Genomic DNA, 22,423 nt, shown 5'->3' on the forward strand with positions numbered 1-22,423 from the left:
TCCAATCTAATTTGGCAGAGTTTCTACAGCTGGATGCCCTTCCTAACGCCATATATATACATATAGGAAGTAGGTTAAGGAGGGGATCGACACTTTTGATCCCCTCACCTTTTAGATACAAGTGAGCAGGACTTTAGTAAAGTCTCTTACAGCAGACAAGTCCCTTCCAATGTCAGACACTCACTTGTCTTTTTGGCCCTGCAGAACCCAAGATTGAAGGGAAGAAGTAGCATATAGAACCATAAAACAGAATGAGCTATATTCAACCAGTACCATAAAGACTACCATATATAGAAAGTACTATATACAGACAGTACCACATATAGATAGTACTATAAAGAGACATTACAATATACAGACAGTACCATATATAGAAAGTACTATATACAGACAGTACCACATATAGATAGTACTATAAAGAGACATTACAATATACAGACAGTACCATATGTAGAAAGTACTATATACAGACAGTACCACATATAAATAGTACCATATATAAGCAGTACCATACACAGACAGTACCATATACACACAGTACAAAATATAGAGAGAATCATAGAAGAACCTTGATTTTTCCAATAGATATGTTTTCATGTTAGCACCAATGATGTAGTTTTTACTGCCGAAGGCAATTTCAATGTATTTTCCGAATCGGCTGCTGTTGTCATTTCTGATTGTCTTAGCATTTCCAAAAGACTGAAAATATTTAAAAAAAAAAAAAAAAAATTTTATTTTTTATAAAAATGAAAACAGAAAAATGAAAAATACGTTTGTTTGTTGGCTTTTAATTATTTGGAGAGGAAATACTGGGTGTATTTTACATGACACCTGCTCAGGTGCTTTTTATGTGATTATGTATTTTTAGAATGACATTGTAGGGTATGTTTGAGAGGCTGGATCAGGCCAGTTTTAACAGAAAACATGTAGAATAGATAATTTTACTGATTGATATATCTCGTTATCATTCATGTGATAATCCTTTCTACTAAAGGCACAAGACCTAATATTTGTGGGGAGAGGGCTAGTTGATTACATCAATCCCCAGTGTGTAACTGGTACTTATTTTATTGACCCTGAAAGGATGAAAGACAAAGTTGACCTCGGTGGAATTTGAACTCAGAACGTAAAGACAGACGAAATACCGCTAAGCATTTTTCCCAGCACGATTATGACTCTGCATCATTTACGTAATACAGGTTGTCGTCGACTTACGACCACAATTGGTTCTGACTGACTGGTCCTAAGTTGATTTGGACATAAGTTGGCCTATAGGTCTATACATAACTTTGTTTTACATTTTTAAATTCTTAAGGTACATTCTCAAGTAAAAGTCACACACAGCATTCTGTATTATTCTATTATACTGGCATTAGTCAAAAATTTCGGAGTCTCAAGTAGTCATCTTATAAACAAATACGAGGTTGTCTCAATGTCTCAGAGACAGGATAGTCATCCAACACAGTGGAGACTGATACCCAAATCTAAGGGAAGCGTTTGTTGGCTGACATCATCCGAAGATGGGATAATTTCTAAGAAATTAAACCCATTAGATTACAACTGGACTATTTATTATTGCTGCTGGGAATTGCTAGATACATATTTCTGCTTTTTTGAGTGACATCAGTAGCAAGCATCCATCAGCAGCTGTGTGCTATGACAAATTTAGCCTTAGCTGATATAAAAAAAAAACAGTGATTGACAAATCACTGATGTCACAACTGGCCAGAAGTATGGATAAAAATCTGTTATTAGTGATGGAATCAGTATTAGTTTAGAACTGCATTCTGTGTAACACACTTAATGCAGACATACTGTAGAAAGCTTTGAAACTGTGGTATTCGTCTCGAGAAAGTATGACTACAATAGTAACACTTTTTCAACTTACCTCCATAATAGGATTGGATGCCAATACTTTATCGTGGATTGCTGTCTCGGTGGATCCACCCACTCTGGCAAAATAATGCATGGTATGTTTGGCTGAAACAGTCTTTCCTGCACCAGACTCACCACTAACGATGATTGACTGATTCACTTTGAATCTATAAATAGAAATTTTATATACAGTGAACATCATTATTCACATGAGTTATACAAAGGATTATACTGAATACACACACACACATATATATATATATATATATATATATATATATATATATATATATATATATATATGCACCTTCTACTATGTTACATAATCACAACAAATATTGTTATACAACTGAGAAAAAAGAAAAGGTTCAGTCCCATGGCATGGCACATTGGGCAAGTGTCTCCTAGTATAGCCCCAAGGCTGACCAAAGCCTTGTGAGTAGATTTGGTACATTGAAAATGAAAGTATGTGCTACTGTCACTTTATCTTGACACTGAGTAAGAGTTGTAAATGAGTACACCTGTCATGCAAGCAGTGTCTTCTATTTCCAATCTTTCATAAGTAAACAAGTCTAGCCATGGGGAAAAATCACCTTGCATGGAAACAGGTAATTATTATTATTATTATTATTGAGTGAGAGAGCAGTGCATGCCATCAAAGTGATACTGCGTAAAAATATACCAAGCCCAGTATCCCCATCATAAATACCAGTCTGATAAGGGTACACCAGGCACATGCATCACAACCATATGTGCGCGAGATGGTGATCTCATATCAAGATAAACAGCACATGGCCTTGCAGGTGGGGCCCAGTTAGAATTCTCTTCAGGTCGAGTAGCCCATCCTGCTCAAAACGTCCTTGAATAAGAGTTGTTTAAGGATGCTTAAAAAGCACCCAGAGGTGAATTATTCAAACCCAAAGAATTCCTCTCAACACATGGCTATGATGCTCCCCCACTACTTCTGCTCATGATCAGAGATGCACATATCGTCAGCCACCGAGGGACATGCTCAACTGGTTAAAGTCAAACAACTGACAAGCAAATCTGTGGCATTGAGCAGAATATTTGCTGTAACCCATCTTTTATACCAAGACAAAACAATGTATATGATAACACTTCCAATCAGTTAAGATATGAAGCCATGAGAGCCAATGCCTGGCACTGCATCAGGGCATTTATTATTATTATTATTATTATTACTATTATTTTAATTATTTAATTCACTCATTTGTCACCCTACAGGTAAATAAAAGAAATCATCATCAATATCATTAACATTCTTATTATTCTTATTATTATTAGTGGTAATAGTGTTTTTTCTCACCTAGTCATCTGGTTGAAAGCTTCTGCAGCGACTGCATATATGTGAGGATCCAGATTTTTTAAGATCTTCTGATAACGGTAGATCTCTAGGGTGGTTTCATCGTAGATATCCACATCTTGATATGGATTGATAGCAACCAGAATAATTCCTAACAAAGAAAGACAATTATTATTATTATCATCATCAACATCATTATTTTTATTACTATTACTGTCCTCATCATCATAATTATTATCATCATCATCATCATCATTATTATTATTATTAATATTGTTACTATTATTATTATAGAAGCTAAGCTCGGGCTTGGTCTTATTCTTGGTAGGATTTACATGGGTAGCGGGTTACTACCTGCAACCTTAGGTATCCACACGTTTTCAGCAGTCTTTTAAGTGCTTGGAACCCTCCAGATCATCCTTGCTGTCCTTAAGAGAAGCTAATATGGATCACCCTTGTACAATACAGTACATTCTATCAGAAACTACACCTTACAGGTATCATTTGCTTTGCATTGGGTTGGTGCATAATTATTGAAGCTTTTTTCCAACAAATTTTATTCAACAAAAACAATAACAATATTTAACAAAAACATCTTTAAATGGCGGTCTGACCGTCTGCCAAGCAAATGGGAAGCAGTAATTGAAGTAGATGGTGAATATGCTCCGGAATAATCATTTAACCCATTACCTACCAGTGATCTCATATGAGATCATGTAAAAATTACAAGTTTCGTAATTATCTGTCAATATTTACACATATCTAACCTTTTTTGCTACATCTACTAGGTATATTTCTCTGATATTCAAATGAGGTTTGCTAATTTTTCACCCAATATCTCACTTATTTCTATTTGAAATGTTATTCTGAATTTTTGAAATGTTATTTTGATCATTCCAGTGTGTTTCTAAGGCGGTTTAATGCTAGAAATCAAAGTTTCATAAAAAAATTCCAGTTAATAGAATTATGGGAGGTAGTGGGTTAAAGATGTTTTTGTTACATGTTATTGTTTTTGTTGAATAAAATTTGTTGAAAAAAAAACACGCCACAATAATCATGCACCAACCCAGTAGTATTGGACATAATTTTCTGTATACTTTCTGGTGGTGGCCCTGCTCTGCTGTAGTGAATAATATCATTTCAGTTGCCCCATTCATGCTGGATTTCTTAATCAAGGCCAGAAATAGTACTTTTAGTAATGTTGGTGGAAACATTATATAATGGAGTGAGACAAGTAATTTTTTTTTTTAATTACTGTATTTAGACATGTATAATGTGAGAAATTTAACAAGAAAACATCAAAGTAAAACTGTTGGGAGAGGGATCATGTTATATTGGAGAGTAAGCATTAAATATATTACATATTACTGGCTTCCAGACACCAAAGGTGGGAAAGGCAGGTTGCATTATATTTGAGAAGGCATTGAACTGGAGTAAATATTGCAATTAAAAGTACACCTGTGATGAGATGGATGGTTGATTAGCATAACAATTGTTTCTGGCAAATGGAATCTGATAAACAGAAATAGTGCAGAAGGCCACACACACAGAGTGAGTGAGTGAGAGAGAGAGAGAATTAATGAACAGGTGAAAAAAAACTGATTGGAACCACAGAGTATAATAGACTTATTTCAGCTCAGGTAATACCCAATTTTTCTGGAGTTTTCTTGTCATACAGCTGATGATTCAAATAGGTAACAGAAAAAAAGGTCTCTCTCTCTCTCTCTCTCTCTCTCTCTCTCTCTCTCTCTCTCTCTCTCTCTCTCTCTCTCTCTCTCTCTCTCTCTCTATATATATATATATATATATATATATATATATATATATATATATATACTGCCTAAGAGTCCATAAAGAATGAAATATGGCCATATTTCATTCCATAATGGCTACCTCTGATGAGTGCAGAGTTACATAATTGGACTGTTACCTAACATTCTTTTGAAACCCGAGTGCGAAACCAATAGGTAAGATCGGCTGTGATGGATACATAATACTGTACACTTCGATTGATATACACATAAATATATAAAGTAACAGAAATTTACTCACCACAATATGTGTAGAATATATTCTTATCAATAAAGCGGACCTTGAGTGTGTGTAGAACTGAAATAGAGATAGAAACAGCTTGATGAAAGATGCCAAACTTGACAAACAATGTGTGTGTGTGTGTGTGTGTGTATACATACGCAGGTACACAACCACGGTTAATATAAGATCCAGTTGTAGAAACCGTGTGTCAAATCAGATTGGAGCCTGGTGCAGCTCCCTAGCTTACTGGTTCTCAGTCAAATCGTCCAACCCATGCCAGCATCGAAAACAGACGTTAAATGATAATGATGATGGTGATGACGAACAAGATAAACAATGTGTGCTTGTGTGTGTGTGTGTGTGTGTGTGTGTGTGTGTGTGTGTGTGTGTGTGTGTGTGTTTGTAAACAAAATAGTCTCACAGCTGGAAGACTGATATATATATATCCTCCACACCACCATCTCAATTTTCACTGTTACCAATCCTACCCACACCATCACTCCTTACACTGAAGCTATAAGTGAAAAGCTCTTTGATCATGCTTTCAGATTAACCCTTTCGACGGGGTGTATTTGTGTGATACAGACACCCACCACCAGCATGACAACCACACACACTCACATTATGCTTACCTTCTGGTTCATTGAGATAATTCAAGGAAGTCAAATCATTGTCTTTAATGAGGTTTGGGTCTCTTAAATGAGGGAGATCCACTTTATTCTTTATCTCGATAGCTTTCTCCTGAAATACAACAAACAAAGAATTAGAGAAAAAAAATGACACCAATAACATTTATTATTTGCCTCAAGGACAACAAATGAGGATACATTACAAAGACAATCAAACTTCTCCTGAAATGCAAGAAAAAAAAATTAAACCTTGATTATTTAATACTTAATTATTTTTATGTAACAGGGTTTCTTAAACATCGAATAACTACAAGAAACCTGTAGAGTAAGACAAAAATCAAAAGGGTTGATTTGTTTGACTAAAACTCTTGAAGGGCATTGCCCCAGCATGGCCACAGTCCAAATAAATACAAGAAATAATAAATCTAAAATAAAAAGAATCAATATTTATGTTGTTTTGGAGGGATTTTTTCATAATCCAGACTTGGTTTGTTTTTGCTTTCTCCAATTTAATCTATTTTGATTTTTTTTCTTTTATTTTTGTTCTATGAAGCATGTGTGTGTGGGTGGGGGGAGGAGACAGATGTTGCCGTTGCTGTTGTTGATGATGGTGGTGGTGGTGGTGTAAACCTTCTCTGACTAATTAACTGGAAAATTCCAGGGTAGTTTATTTAACCAAGTTTCCATCAACATCATCACCATTTACTTCTTACTATCAACCTGTACCTCCACCCCACCCCACCCCTCTCCTCTCCATCACCTACCTCTACCAATTTCACTTCCCACTCTATTGATTCTTATTCCCGGAGTCTAAATATACTGTTCCATCATCCTGTCTTATGCAAAGAACATTAGTCAATTGCCATTTGTACAAATTCCTACAGTCAAGTTAGATTCTCTGCCAGTGATTTGGTGGCCCTTCATACCAAATGATTACATTAATTGAATCGATTGTCTAGCCTTACGACAAAAGACTTTACTAATATTTAGATGTTTGGGGGACAATTTATTATGTAAACAGAGGTGAGATAGTATGATTGGAAAAGAAACAAAAACATGCACAAACATTTATAAATATATATACATATACATACATACATATATATATATATATATATATATATATATATATATATATATATATATATATATACTTGGAAAAGAATGCATGGCGTTCGATCATACAATAAAATAAGTAATATATAAATATATGCATATATCCATACATCTATGTATATATCTACATCTACGTCAACTTTACTTTTCATTCTTTTGGGGCCAATAGAATAAAGCACCAGTCAAGTATTGGGGTTGATGCAATCAGTCGACTCCCTTCCCACAAACTTTCAGACTTTGTGCATATAGTAGAAAGGTGACAAAATAAAAAAAAAAAAACGGCTGATCTAGGACGAAAGCACACCAACCACAACAGGACGTGACCAAATAGGAATAGGAAGAGCAGGAGGAGATGGAGAGAAGGTGGAGGTTTAATAGGACTGACGTGCGGAGAATCAGCTGGATTAATCGAAAGCAGCTCTTGTACGGAGTGAACTATAAATAGCGATCAGGAAGAGAGAAATCAATAGGTAATACCACAGTAAACACACTGAACAGTGAACGATTTGTGAGAAGCAATTATTTTCAATGTTGATGAGTATTGATTTGTGTTCACAGCAGAGAAGTAGCGATCACCATCACAGATACACACACCAGTGAGGTTACCAACCTCTGTATGGTCACTGAAAAACTGTCCAAAGACATTCTACTACCTCATACATAAGCGAGGAGTACACCCGCCACCTTTATTTACACGTTATGACACAAAAACGGTCATTTAAAATAAAATCTATCACTGAAAAAGTATTTGCAGAGGTTGGCAATGGCATTAGGAGTAAAAAAAGAAACAAAACGGTTTTCCAAGGAGACTAATTTGGGAGCCAAACTTGTTTTCCAACTTGTGGCAGCTCAAGAGAACAGCTGCAACATTTGAGGGTGGTTTGGTTTCTATTTCTAGCAAGATGCAAGGCCATCATTGATCTTAGAAATGAAATGTACGTGAATGGCAATACTCCCCCACCCCCACCCACATGTAGTTCTGTCTTGGGAGTGTCTCAATTGAAATTAGGGCATAGTTCGTTAAGTGTTTTTTGTAATTTATTATAATTCAACACTTACCACCACCATCACCACCACTACCACCACCACCACCCTAACCCTAACCACCACCACCATCACCACCACTACTACCACCACCACCACCACCACCATCACCACCACTACCACCACCACCACCACCACCACCCTAACCCTAACCACCACCACCACCACCACCACCACCACCACCACCACCATCATCATCATGCCACTCTACCACCATCACCAAAACCAACTTCCCCACCGTCATCCTACCATCATTATCCCATTACCAATATCACTATAATTTCATCACCACTAGCATCACCAGAATCATTTCATCACTGAAACTAAAAGCAGCAGTAGCACTACCACCACCACCACTACATTTGCCCCACTACCACCACTATAGCCACCACTACTACCACCATCAACACCACCACCATCCACATCAGCTTTATCGTCACTCTCAGCGCTATCACCATGACCACCACCACCGCCACCATCACCAGTACTCTCTATGCAAAACAAAATCATTATTATTACAGTGGACCCTTGTTAAACTGGGTCCCATTAAGTTGGATATTGGATGAAACAGACGGAATTGGGGTTCAGAAAATTGCCGTCAGATTTTATTCCTGCTGTCGTCTTTGAGTGTTTGTGTTGTAAGGCCACATACATTCGGACATTCTGGTGGTGCTATTTGAGGGCCCTCACATCCACCAAAGACAGTAAATTCATCAAAAACATTCAGATCAGTCTTCAACATACACTCCTGGATTATAATGAGAAACTTTCTGTTCCTTGTTTTGATACATTTTGACGGTTGTTTTGGATTAGTCCTAAACACCTTACAGTTAATTCTTTTATTAATACAGTTTTATGTTTAAGAGATGAGGAATTATGTACATTATTTATATTATTTATATTATTTACATTTGACGGATATTTGTCCTCATCTTGTTTGTTGTTAACACAACCTTTCGGCTGATATACCCTCCAGCCTTCATCAGGTGTCTTGGGGAAATTTTGAACCTGGGTGCTCATTCCTAAAAATACCTCATCAAAAAATACCTTAGGAATGAGAACCCAGGTTCAAAATTTCCCCAAGACACCTGATGAAGGCTGGAGGATATATCAGCCAAAATGTTGTGTTAACAACAAACAAGATGAATCAAAAACTCATGTTGTATGGTAATTGATATATCTGAATTTGTCAGTGTTTCTTTATAATAAATCTGCTCCTGTTTGAGGATATAATCGACTGTATTTTGTTTTCAGATCCAATAATACAGAGTCAAGGAACAGGCTTAAGTGAAATGGAACTAAGAGTTTGTATGCTTTTGTTTTTTTAGATCTATTTTGCCAAGGCAGTAGAACCAGCAGAATCACACAGTGCACACTATGGAAAATAAGAACTGCAGGTACACTGATTTTTCAGACACTGACGATCCAGATCCTCTTATTATCTTCAATTTATGAGCAGAAACTTCAAATTCCTGCAGCTACCAGACTAGTTTACTGATAGCTTGCACAATGAAATATTAATAGACTTGTGTCGATTTATACTAATGTACAGGAACCTGTATGTCATTTAATTATTCCAATGAATTTAATATTTGTTTAATTTAAAGTATGACCATGCCTGCTTCGGAAAAAATCAATAATCTGAAATGGCTTTGGAACCAAAGGTTCTGAAAAATTGATATTTGTACCAGTATACGAAATGCAGCCTAGTGATTCTCATTAATATTTCACTGGCGTTGCGGAAGTTCACCAGGCTTCAAATGTTTTATTTTGTGATTTCTATGTGTTGAAGCACGAATTTTGCTAAAGCGAGTGACAACTAAGGGTATGGCACTGACAAACCGCAACAAAAGACATAGGAGTGGCTGTGTGGTAAGTAGCTTGCTTACCAACCACATGGCTCCGGGTTCAGTCCCACTGCGTGGCACCTTGGGCAAGTGTCTTCTACTATAGCCTCGGGCCGACCAAAGCCTTGTGAGTGGATTTGGTAGACGGAAACTGAAAGAAGCCCGTCGTATATATATATATATATATATATATATATATATATATATATATATATGTATGTGTGTGTATGTGTTTGTGTGTCTGTGTTTGTCCTCCCAACATCGCTTGACAACTGATACTGGTGGCATTTGGTGTGACAGCAAGAATCCCGTCGTATATATATATATATATATATGTATATCACAGACAACATCTCATAACAACAGCTCCTACCCCAACCAACACCACCACCACCACAACACACACACAAATATAGCTCAATTTGTAAACTCTTTTGTCAGTGAATTAACCACAACAAATCCCCTTAAAATAAAGGGTTGGGGGCAAGCACAACCTATTAGGCTATTTAAGTAAATTACTCAGCATAGTTTTGATTAAAGCCTTTATATCATCAGGTACAGTGATGGACTGGCCAGGCTGACAGCTTGCCTGATGGCAAGTGGGCCCGTGCACCATTAGAATCCATATATGGGGGCCCATCCCCTCAAGTCTGAGAATCTTTTTATTTACTCCTGGAAGAATGCATTAATTATTTCAGCCTGGCTGTGTTTGTAGACAGTCGAAAAGAATATTTTTAACAAAAAAATAAATAAATAAAATTATACTATTGTAGTTGTGGGTGGGCCCCCCTTCGTCTCCTGGCAACCAATATTTTTAGACCTAGTCTGCCACTGATCAGGTAGTAGTGGTAAAGGTAACAAAGTGAGCAGGCACAGCACTCAAAGAGAAAGTGAGACCTTGTAGGACTTGGACATCTAATCTCGTTAATTATATCATTAACAGTTAACTTGATGAACTTCCTACATCACCACTAATCATTAGATTCGTTTAATTGGTGATATGTGAATTGATATTTAAATGTAACCTGGATAGAAGGAAAAAAAAAAATCTTAATGACAACAAATACTCCTCTTCGTTAACGAGCCTAATTGGTAGCCATCCAAACAAACGTAATTTGAGAAACACTTAGAATGCTTTAGAGTCAACACATCACTGCCCATCACCGAAATAATGAAAGGATAGAAAAATAAACAATAATGATCCCTCCTCCACAAAATTACTGGAAGAGACAATTTAATTTTGTAAATAGCTTCTCGTTATATAAACACGCTATCACAGTGGTTATCACATAGACAGGCAATATGTACATACATACAGACACAGCCATGTCTGTGTGGTTAAGAAATTCACTTTGCAACCACATGGTTTCAAGTTCAGTCCCACTGCATGGTACCTTGGACAAAATGTCTTCTACTACAGCCCTGGGCTGACCAAAGCCTTGCAAGTGGATTTGGTAGACAGAAACTGTATGGAAGCAAGCTGGCAGAAATGTTATCATGTTGGGCGAAATGCTTAGCGGTATTTCGTCTGCCGTTACGTTCTGAGTTCAAATTCCGCCGAGGTCGACTTTGCCTTTCCTCCTTTCGGGGGGCGATAAATTAAGTACCAGTTGCGCACTGGGGTTGATGTAATCGACTTAATCCCTTTGTCTGTCCTTGTTTGTCCCCTCTATGTTTAGCCCATTGTGGGCAATAAAGAAATAGGAAACTGTATGGAAGCCTGTTATGTATGCAGGTATTTGTGCGTGTGTATATATATATATATATATATATAAATATATATATTGTTGACTGCATGTACTTAATGTATTTGCTTTGCTTGTTTGCTGTGGTAATTCAGTGTGTGTGTGTGTGCATGTGTGTGTGTGTGTGTGTGTGTGCATGTGTGTGTCTGCGTTTGCCAGCCACCACTAGCTTTATAATTAGTATTGATTTGCTTACATGCCTGTAACTTAGTGGTTCAACGAAACAGTCCAATACCAGACTTTAATAAAAAAAAAAAATTTTTTTAAACCCCACAAGTACTGGGGTTGATTTGTTTGACAAAAACCTTCGAGGTGGTGCTCAAGCATGGCCATAACCCAATGCCTGAAACAAATAAACGATAAAAAGTACAGACCTATCATAACAGTTGCTATCAAACACAACAAACACTGACTGACCCAGCTCTTCGTAAAATGACATAGGAATAATTAACAAAATTATGTGAAAGATTTATAGCTGACATGAATTACCAGCTGGATTGTTTCAAACTACTTTTAATTAACTTCAATGTAGATGGTGTGATTTAAGGAAAAATTTGTCTGATATTTCTAGCAAATTCAGTGACCACATAGAGGCTCCCCCTTTCACATGTAACGTTGCTGTTGTTTTAACCCCAGGTTTGCACTGAAAGAGGATGGAGGAGTGCTGGTTGTGACTATCCCATCTTTCATTCACACAGTTTAATATAATTCCTATGTATTTTCTATTTTAATGTAGAACAAGTTTTCAGTTCAACTTTTTGGTATTCAGATTCCTCAGTGAAATGTAATATTCTTTACTCTTTTACTTGTTTCAGTCATTTGACTGTGGCCATGATGGAGCACCACCTTTAGTCGAACAAATCGACCCCAGGACTTATTCTTTGGAAGCCTAGTACTTGTTCTATCGGTCTCTTTTGCCGAACCGCAAAGTTACGGGGACGTAAACACACCAACATTGGTTGTCAAGCGATGTTGGGGGACAAACACAGACACACAAACATATACACACACACACACATATATACATACATATATATGACGGGCTTCTTTCAGTTTCCGTCTACCAAATCCACTCACAAGGCTTTGGTCAGCCCGAGGCTATAGTAAAAGACACTTGCCCAAGATGCCACGCAGTGGGACTGAACCCATTCATTTATTCACATACCTTTAATGAAACACTTTCAACATTATCACATGCCTTTAACAGAAACTTTTCATCATTATCACATGCCTTTAACAGAACCTTTTCAACAATATCACATGCTTTTAATGGAACACTTTCAACATTATCATATACTCTTAACAAAAAAATTTTCAACATTATCACATGCTTTTAGTAGAAACTTTTCAACAAAATTATTGCATGCTTTTAACAAAACCGTTGTGACATTATTATGTGCTTTTAGTAGAAAATTTTCAGCATTATCATCAGCTTTAAACAAAAATATTTTCAGTATTATCACATGCCTTTAATAAAAACTTACCCACATTATCAATAAAAGTGTAATTTCTATTTAAAGAATTTCATATTTTTTTTCTTTCTCAATCTTAAAAAGGTCTTTGTGAAAACTTTATTAACCGAGGTAAAAAAAGGGATTTGCAGAATATATATATATAAAAAAAAGGAAACATTATATCAATTTAAATTCATGCATGGGTTGCAGGGTGAGAAAAAAAGTGCTTCAACTTCTAAAGAGTAAATAATTTAGTTACCTGAGTAGCTTTCTATAATCAAAAGATGCAGAGAAGAGAAGAGAAAGAAAAAATTGTTATAATAAAGAACAGAATTGACAGATTGTTGACAGAAAAAGAAAAAGAAAAAAAGAAAAGAAACTACAAGGAATATGTGAAATAGGAAGTGGAGGGGTAGATCAGTATTTAAGTGGAAATAAGATTAAATTAACTAAAGTCAGTATTAAAAAAGGATTTAGCAAAACTAAAACAGATTTACTGTAAATAAAGGTAAAAATGGTGAGGTGGTGGAATCGTTAAGATGCCAGACAAAATGCTTAGCAGCATTTCATGTAGTCTGGTTCTTTACAGTCTGAGTTCAAATGCTCCTGGGGTCAACTATGCTTTTCCTCCTTTCAGGGCCGATAAAGCATATATCGTTGGCTACCGGGATTGATGTGGTCGATTAAGTCCTTCTGCCAAAATTTGAAACCATTGCAAATAAATAATTCTTTATTGTTAACTCTCCGTCTCTGTCTGTCTGTCTCTCTCTCTCTCTGTCTGTCTGTCTGTCTCTCTCTCTCTCTCTCCCTCCCTCCCTCTTGGTAACCATGTCCCTCCTCTTCACCAGCAGACCTGTTTCTGCCCTCATTTTTGTTAACTTTCACTCTCTTTCTCTCCCCTTCTTCTTTTCTTCTTCTTCTTCTTCCTCCTCCCCTTCTCTCTGGCTGGGTACCCATGTACTTCCTCTACAGCAAGACATCTGTTTCTGTCTCTCTCTCTCTCACTCTAACCTTTCCTCATCTGACACAAGTACACCTCCTCCAATACCCGCTCCCCACCCCCTCAAAGATGCCTTGTCTTGCAAAGTTACTTGGCAACCCTGCCAATGCATGTGCCACTTAAAAAAGCATCTATCCAGTGGTGGTGGTGGTGGTGGTCGAGGATTCCCCACAGACCAGATCTATGGTTAGAGTAAAGCTGAAACCAGATGGAGGGTGACATAGCGGTGGAATGGTACCAGAAGTAAGGGCCATAAAAACTAAAAGACAGGCCTAGAAGTATCGGAAGAGAGTGGGGACAAGCTAAAAGTATCAGGTGACCAGAAGAGAACCTTAGTATTAAGCATACATGACAAGGAAGGAGAGTGGCGGTAAGGGGGAAAATAAGTATGGATGGACAACAGGGCAATAGTATGTTTGGAAGATTGGAAATAATGAGCGGAGGATAGGGGTGGGGGGGGGACAGGACTAGGGTAGAGGAATAATAGGAAATTAAGCAATAATAACATTAGTACAACTTGGTGCTAATGTATGTGTAAGTGTGTGTGTGTCTTTATGTCTGTGTTGTGTTTATTCTCTAACACTTAACAAACGGTGTTGGTTAGTTTACATCCAGTAACTTAGCAGTTTGGCTACGAAGATCAATAGAACAAGTACCAGACTTGAAAAAAAAAGGGGTTGATCTGCTCAACTAAATCCTTTGAAGCAATGCACCAGCAAGGCTGCCGTCCAATGAGTGAAACCAGCAAAAGATAAAAGATACATATGTATCCCTCTTCTTTCAAGAGAGCAAGATGTAATTTGAGAAAGATTTGGTTGGTTGCTATTTCTAGCAATTCAAGCAGCCACATAAAGGTCCTGTCACGGGCTCTACATAATACAGTTGTAGTTGCTGTTGTTGTTACAGACCAGTAGTCAATGATTTCCTGACTTTCTGTAGTGAAGTGTCATTCTGACCTTTTAAAGCGGGTTTTTACAGAAGCTTCCAAATGTCTTGTTTTGGTGTTCAGTAGATCGCACTTTGAACATAAGAGTAGTGTTGTGACATTTATATAAACATATGCATGCATGCATGTATGTATGTATGTGTGTGTGTGTGTGTGTGTGTGTGTGTGTGTGTGTGTGTGTGTGTGTGTGTGTGTGTGTGTGTGTGTGTGTGTGTGTGTGTGTGTGTGTGTGTGTGTGTGTGTGTGTGAATGTCCATGAGTGCATATGAGTGTGTGAGTGTATGTCTATAAAATAATAGCGTCTGTGTTCAGTCCCATTCCATGGTACCTTGGCCGAGTGTCATCTACTATAGCCCTGGGCCAACCAAAGCCTTGTGAGTGAATTTGGTAGCTGGAAACTGAAAGAAGCCTGTTGTATATATATGTGTGTGTGTGTGTGTGTGTGTGTGTGTGTGTGTATTTGTGAGTGTGTTTGTACCCCACCACCATTGCTTGACAACCGATGTTGGTTGGTTTATGTCCCCCCCACCACAAAAAAATACATAGTCGTGCCGCCCTCTCTAACTATGCTAGTGCATAGACACCCCCCCATGTCGGCCCTTCTACACTTGACCCAGCAGAACATTACGTGACAGCTGGAGAGACAGAAAGAGTATAGGAGTGGGGGGGGGTCTATACCAGACCAGTACTGAGCTCAAACTTAAATTTTTAGAGGAGCAAACAGGTGCAACATGAAATGTAGTCCTAGGTACACTGCACATTAATAAAAAAAAATTTAAAAAAAAAAAAAAAAAAATCAGGATGGTCACAGTTGGAATGTTTTTGATTATAAGTTTGATTGACGAGCGTTGACCCGGGGTTAAACAACAACAAAAACCTCCCCCCTCTCTTCTGTATTTCACATTCATCAGCCAACCTCAATGTTTACACCACACTTTCCACCCCACTGCCTTTGTTTTCCTCCTACACCCTGTTCCACCGGTGTGAGCGGGTGGGGTGAGCGTGGGGGTGGGTTTTTTTTTTCGTTTATACTCAACACAAAGTAATCTGAACATAATTAAAGCGCTTTGCACAGTTGTATAACATACAAATGGTGACTCAGTTGAAACTCGTTAAAATTTACAATACCCACACACACCCACACACACGCACGCACGCACATACAGCTAACAGTGCAAAAAGACACACACACACACACGCACACACGCACACACACAACCGAAACTGAAAATTATGATACAAACACGCACAGTCAGCAGTACAACCATTCATGTGTATGTGTGTGTGCACACACACATACACACAGACAATCAAAAGCACAATAAGCCATGTTTTATACACACACACACACAAATACAGAGCACAGTCAGCAGTGTAAGGAGGCATGTTATCACACACACACACACACACACACACACACACACACACACATCTGCAACCAGCTCTGATATGATACACACATAACCAGCAGTGCAACAAGCACGTTATGATGCACACACACACACACATACAGACACACACACACACACACACACACAGAGGCACACATACACACACACACAGAGGCACACATACACACACATACAGACACACACACACACACACAGTGTCAACAATGCAATAATCACATTATGATGCACACACAGACACACACACTTTTATAGCCAACAGTGCAACAAGCACGTTTTCATGCAAACACACACATGCACTTCAGTAACCTCACAGCTTCTGTAGGTTACAAACATGCCTGTATCCTACATCTAGTCTATCATCATTTTAACATCCACTTACCCAAGGTTGGATGTTGTTATTCGTTTAAGAGGATTTTCTACAGTTGGGTGACCTTCATGTTGCCAACCCTCACCTATTTTTTAAGTAGAGTGATATCTACCCACAACCAGACATGTTTTCACAGAAGATTGGGAACGGACGACATTGCTGGCATGACAGTGACACTCGTTAACGACCATCACGTGATGTCAAGACAATTACTTTACTTAAAAAATAGGTAAGGGTTGGCAACAGGAAGTACATCCAGCTGTAGAAAATCCTCTTAAACGAATAACTACATCCAACCTTGGATAAGTGCATGTTAAAATGATGATAGACTATGCCACAGGACATAGATCAGAATTGGGTCCCTAGTTCTGTGCAGCCCCACCGGGAAACTGGCCAATGTGGCCATGGCTTAGAAGAGCACTGCACACATGTATTCTAACATCAACCAGTCAGCATCATCTGTTGCACAGTTGACTTTGATTCAGAGAGTGAGTGAGGAGTGAGAGAGTGCAAGAGGGAGAGAGAGAGGGAGAGAGAGAGAGAGAGAGAGAGAGAGTGATCATTGTTGTTGTCAACAGACTCAATAGCTATCTAAACTTACCTCTACTCCAGTCATACTGTAGCTATGACATCCTCACTATAACCCCACCCCCATAGCATTAATTAAGTATCCTAGGTAACAGACACTACCCATCTGTTCCACGTAATTAAAAACTGACAAATATAACAATTGAATAGGTTTCTGTTTACTTCCTAAAAATAAATAATTATGAATAATTAACAAATATATTTTGCCAAGTATGTAAATTTCTGTCTGGATAATAATAGCAATAATAATAATCCCTTCTATTTTAGGCAAAAGGCCTGAAATTTGGTGGAAGGGGACTAGTCGATCACATCAACCCCAGTGTTTCACTGGTACTTAATTTATCGACCCCAAAAGCATGAAAGGCAAAAATCAACCTCGGTGGAATTTGAACTCAGGAAATAAAGACGGACAGAATACCATTAAGAATTTTGTCCAGCATGCTAAAGATACAGCCAGCTCACCACAAGTAATTTCTAATGCCAGATTACACATTGTTTGGTTGGGGGGGCCTACAAAGAAAAACCCGATTATAATGTTAACCTCAGCAGGAATTGAACAGGTATACCCGAAAGGATGAAAGAAAAAGTCGACCTCAGCGGAATTTGAACTCAGATCATTCATGTAATACTGATTTGTCACATTCACACCTTGGACAAGTGTCTAACAATTATGACCTCATATTGGCCAACGCTTTGTGAGTGAATTTGATAAACAGAAGCCATAGGAAGATTATTGTGTGTATATGTATGGTGGAGGCACAATGGCCCAGTGGTTATGGCAGCGGATTCGCGGTCATAGGATCGCGGTTTCGATTCCCAGACCGGGCATTGTGAGTGTTTATTGAGCGAAAACACCTAAAGCTCTACAAGGCTCCGGCAGGGGATGGTGGCGAACCCTGCTGTACTCTTTCACCACAACTTTCTCTCACTCTTACTTCCTGTTTCTGTTGTGCCTGTAATTCAAAGGGTCAGCCTTGTCACACTGTCTCACGCTGAATATCCCCAAGAACTACGTTAAGGGTACACATGTCTGTGGAGTGCTCAGCCACTTGCACGTTAATTTCACGAGCAGGGTGTTCCGTTGATTGGATCAACTGGAACCCTCGACGTTGTAAGCGACGGAGTGCCAACAACAAACAAGTATATGTATGAGTTTAAACTCGGGGTTATATAACTGTGATTAAGAAGCTTGTTTGGTAACCATATGACTTTGAGTTAACTCTCACTGCATAGCACTTATGACAAGGGCCTTCTACTACAGCCCTGGGCTGACCAATGCCTTGTGAGGAAATTTGATAGATGGAAACTGTGTGGAAGTCTGTCATATGTGTGTGTGTGTGTGTGTGTGTGTGCAATTGTGTCTGTGTGATTGTGTATGTGTTTGTCCCCCACCATTGCATGACAACCAGTGCTGGTTTGTTTATGTCCATATAACTCAGTGGTTCAGCAAAAGAGTATTGAGGTCAACTTGTTTGACTAAACCATTCAAGGCAATGCTCCAGTATGGCTGCAGCCCAATGGTGAAAACAAGCGAAAGAAAAGGAAAAGAATGAAAGGAAAAAAATATCCCTAAACAAATGGCATGGTCACATCTGGAATGGATTTGATCAGGAGTCTAGTACGTCAGAGTTGAGCTGGGGACAAAGAACAACAACCACTTTTTTTTCGAGTTTCCGGCCATGACATTTTGCACCAAAAGCAAGAATGCCCCCTATTCAACCCGTTCTCCACAACCTGCCCCGCCATTTTCATACAATATGGCTATTTACTCTGACACCCTCTCCTACACACAATAAATACATCATCTGGCTGCAAGGAAGAATGCATAAATAACGCTTCGAATTCTGCCAAATTCTGCCTGAAAGCTAAGCTGTTGATGGAACGGTGCCAAACAAGCTCTTTCCACCCCCAACCCCCTCTCGGTAACTCGTTATTTACCAACAGTTTTATCTTTGTTGTTGAACACTTTACAGTTATGGGTTAGCAGTTTCCTGCAGAACAATAATCGGTGTCGTTTAGCATCAAATAGACCCAGTTACCTTCTCCTCTCTCCTCATTCAGTGCATGCATGTGTTCGTGTATACTCTTTTACTCTTTTACTTGTTTCAGTCATTTGACTGTGGCCATGCTGGAGCACCACCTTTATAGTCGAGCAAATCGACCCCTGAGCTTATTCTTTGTAAGCCTAGTACTTATTCAATCGGTCTCTTTTGCCAAACCGCTACGTTACAGGGGACGTAAACACACCAACATTGGTTGTCAAGCGATGGTGGGGGAACAGACACAGACATACAAGCACACACATATATGTACATATACGACGGGCATCTTTCAGTTTCCGTCTACCAAATCCACTCACAAGGCTTTGGTCGGCCCGAGGCTATAGTAGAAGACACTTCCAGGTGTCACAACCATGTGGTTGGGAAGTAAGCTTCTTACTGCACAGACACGCTGACCAAAATGTGCTTTGCATCAAGTTATAGCTTTCAAATGATGCCACCCCACTGGGTAAGTGGCCAGGCTGCCATTTCCCCCTCACCGGAAAGCAACTCCATCACCGGGTTACACATTTACATTTATCCATGTAAAATGTTTCATGTGTAACAATGAAGTTAATAGTGTGAAAAATTGTAATCGTATTAACAACTAATCTCAGTTAATCAACTATTTAATTAATCATTAGCTGTGCTTGTCAAATTGTTGTTTTTGTTGTATACTGCATTGGTTAGTGGAGGTTTTTGTCTGCCAGTCAGCAGATCTTGTTTTGGACATGGATCAAATTGCATGATGCATCAGTGTGAGTACACACATGTGCACACACACACATGTGCACACACACATGTGCATACACACACACACACACACACAAAGGCATACATACACACACATTGATTTTAAAGGTTATTATTTTTTTAACAATTTGAATAAGCTAAGTCACAGTCAAAACATGGATGAATAGATTTAGGATGAGTGGGTAGGTGGCTTGATGGGTGAATATCTAGGTGGATAGATCATCATCATCATCATCATCGTTTAACGTCCGCTTTCCATGCTACCATGAGTTGGACGATTTGACCGAGGACTGGTGAAACCAGATGGCAACACCAGGCTCCAATCTAAATTTGGCAGAGTTTCTACAGCTGGATGCCCTTCCTAACGCCAACCACTCAGAGAGTGTAGTAGGTGCTTTTACATGTCACCTGCATGATGGATATATATATATATATATATATATATATATAGGTGGATAGATGGATATATATATATATATATATATATATATATATATATATACATATGTATATATATATATATATATATATACATATGTATATATATATATATATATATATATATATCTGAGTGGTTGGTGTTAGGAAGGGTATCCAGCTGTAAAAACTGCCAAATCAGATTGGAGCCTGGTGTAGCCATCCAGTTCACTTTTCCTCAGTCAAATCGTCCAACCCATGCTAGCATGGAAAGCGGACGTTAAATGATGATGATGACTGTTCTTTGGCTAGAATGGGTTGCACAGTTCGATAGGATCCAACGAGTTGCTGGGCGACATCGTACGCCAATGTGTATTTTGGAATGGTTTCTACAGCTGGAAGCCTTTCCTAATACCAACTATTTTACAGAGTGGACTGTTCTTTGTTTTGTTTTTCCTTTGTGATACCAGCTATGTGGGGTCGCCTTGCAACTTGCAAGACTAAAGGATCCCTGTAAATGAAGGAGAATAGGAAGCAGAAAGAGTGGGGGACGCAGAGAGAAACAAAAAATAATGATTTTAAGCAAAATGATGAGAGAGGACCATTACTTTCAAGGAAACATGGAATAATCTTGGACAATCCAACAAAAAGAGAAAAAAAGGTACAGATTTTAATCATGGCCGACATGTCTACATTGAAGAACAAACACTGGAAGACACTGAAGTATAACAAGATGGGGTGGGACGGGGTTGCTTATGTCCTATAGATTAGGGACACCAATGTGGTTTACATTATGTTTGGGCATCTGTAAGACGGTGTCAGTAGGGAAAATATAGGCAGGTGATGAAAATTTTCTAGGGGACAACAGAGTTGTGAGATGAAAGGACTAGGTAATTTACATAATATAGGGATCAGTGAAGTGAGGCAGGGTAAGAATTATGTGATGAGGACAGACAGGTATTTTGAATACATTTGGACAGCAGAAGGTAAACAGTTTCTTCACTAAAAGAACAAAGGCTGTGGTAGTGGCAGCGTAAGACTGAGAGGGAGGAGACATGTTTGATAAACTACCAAATCAACATTTAATTATCACTATGTCATCATACTGACTAGACTATCAGATGCCATAATACACCGCTTGTCACAATGCACTTCTTTGCATTGTTGGAGCATTCAAATAATGCCAACTCACTGGCTAGGTGGGTAGACCAGCATTTTACCTAAACAGAACATCAGTCCATCACAGGGTTACTTATTTACAGCTGGGTGGACTGCAGTAATGAGAAATGAAGTGTTTTGCTCAAGAACACAGTACAACACCAACCTGGGAAATGAACCCACAATCTTGCGACTATGAGTGCAACATCATAGCTATTAATTACATCTATCCAAACAATGTCGATATTTTTCATTTATTTAAATAAAAAAAAACAAAAGGTATCCATTATACTCACCCCTTTATCATACACAAGAACTTTGAGAGATTTCTGGCCCTTGTAGTCTTCGGCAAGTTCACCCTCGCGCCATACCAGGGTGTCGTCACGTATCCATATTTTTGCATGCTGCAGAAAAAGAACAAAAAAAAAAACAGGTCGTTAATTATTTAAGATATTCATTCGTTTATTGTAAGCTATAATTCCAAATATTTAGTTTGGAAATATGTTAAACAGAGAGAAGGGAGGGGAATAAATGAAGCCACATACAATAGAAGAACAAGGCCAACAAGAACAATTTCAACAACATTAATAATAAACCATTGAAATTCCTTTTCTTCATATATATATATATATATATCAAAATATACTAAAACTTTATAATTAATATTGTCAGTAA

The 22,423-nt window shown here is 38.3% G+C and overlaps 1 protein-coding gene across 8 annotated transcripts in view; it reads right to left on the bottom strand.

The window, feature by feature from the left end:
* LOC106873192 (unconventional myosin-Va) overlaps positions 1-22,423 on the bottom strand; it is a 146,383-nt gene that overhangs the window by 90,906 nt on the left and 33,054 nt on the right. For all 8 annotated transcript variants that reach the window (XM_089366137.1, XM_089366139.1, XM_089366138.1 and 5 more), the window contains exons 2-7: positions 22,045-22,152; positions 5,866-5,974; positions 5,252-5,308; positions 3,203-3,350; positions 1,889-2,042; positions 569-699 (exon numbers count right to left, since the gene is read on the bottom strand). In XM_089366137.1, the coding sequence (XP_089222263.1) occupies positions 569-699; positions 1,889-2,042; positions 3,203-3,350; positions 5,252-5,308; positions 5,866-5,974; positions 22,045-22,152 (707 nt within the window). The remainder of the gene's footprint in view (positions 1-568; positions 700-1,888; positions 2,043-3,202; positions 3,351-5,251; positions 5,309-5,865; positions 5,975-22,044; positions 22,153-22,423) is intronic.

Source organism: Octopus bimaculoides, chromosome 18 (genome assembly GCF_046866305.1).
Source record: "Octopus bimaculoides isolate indiv1 chromosome 18, ASM4686630v1, whole genome shotgun sequence".
Taxonomy (NCBI): Eukaryota; Metazoa; Mollusca; class Cephalopoda; order Octopoda; family Octopodidae; genus Octopus; species Octopus bimaculoides.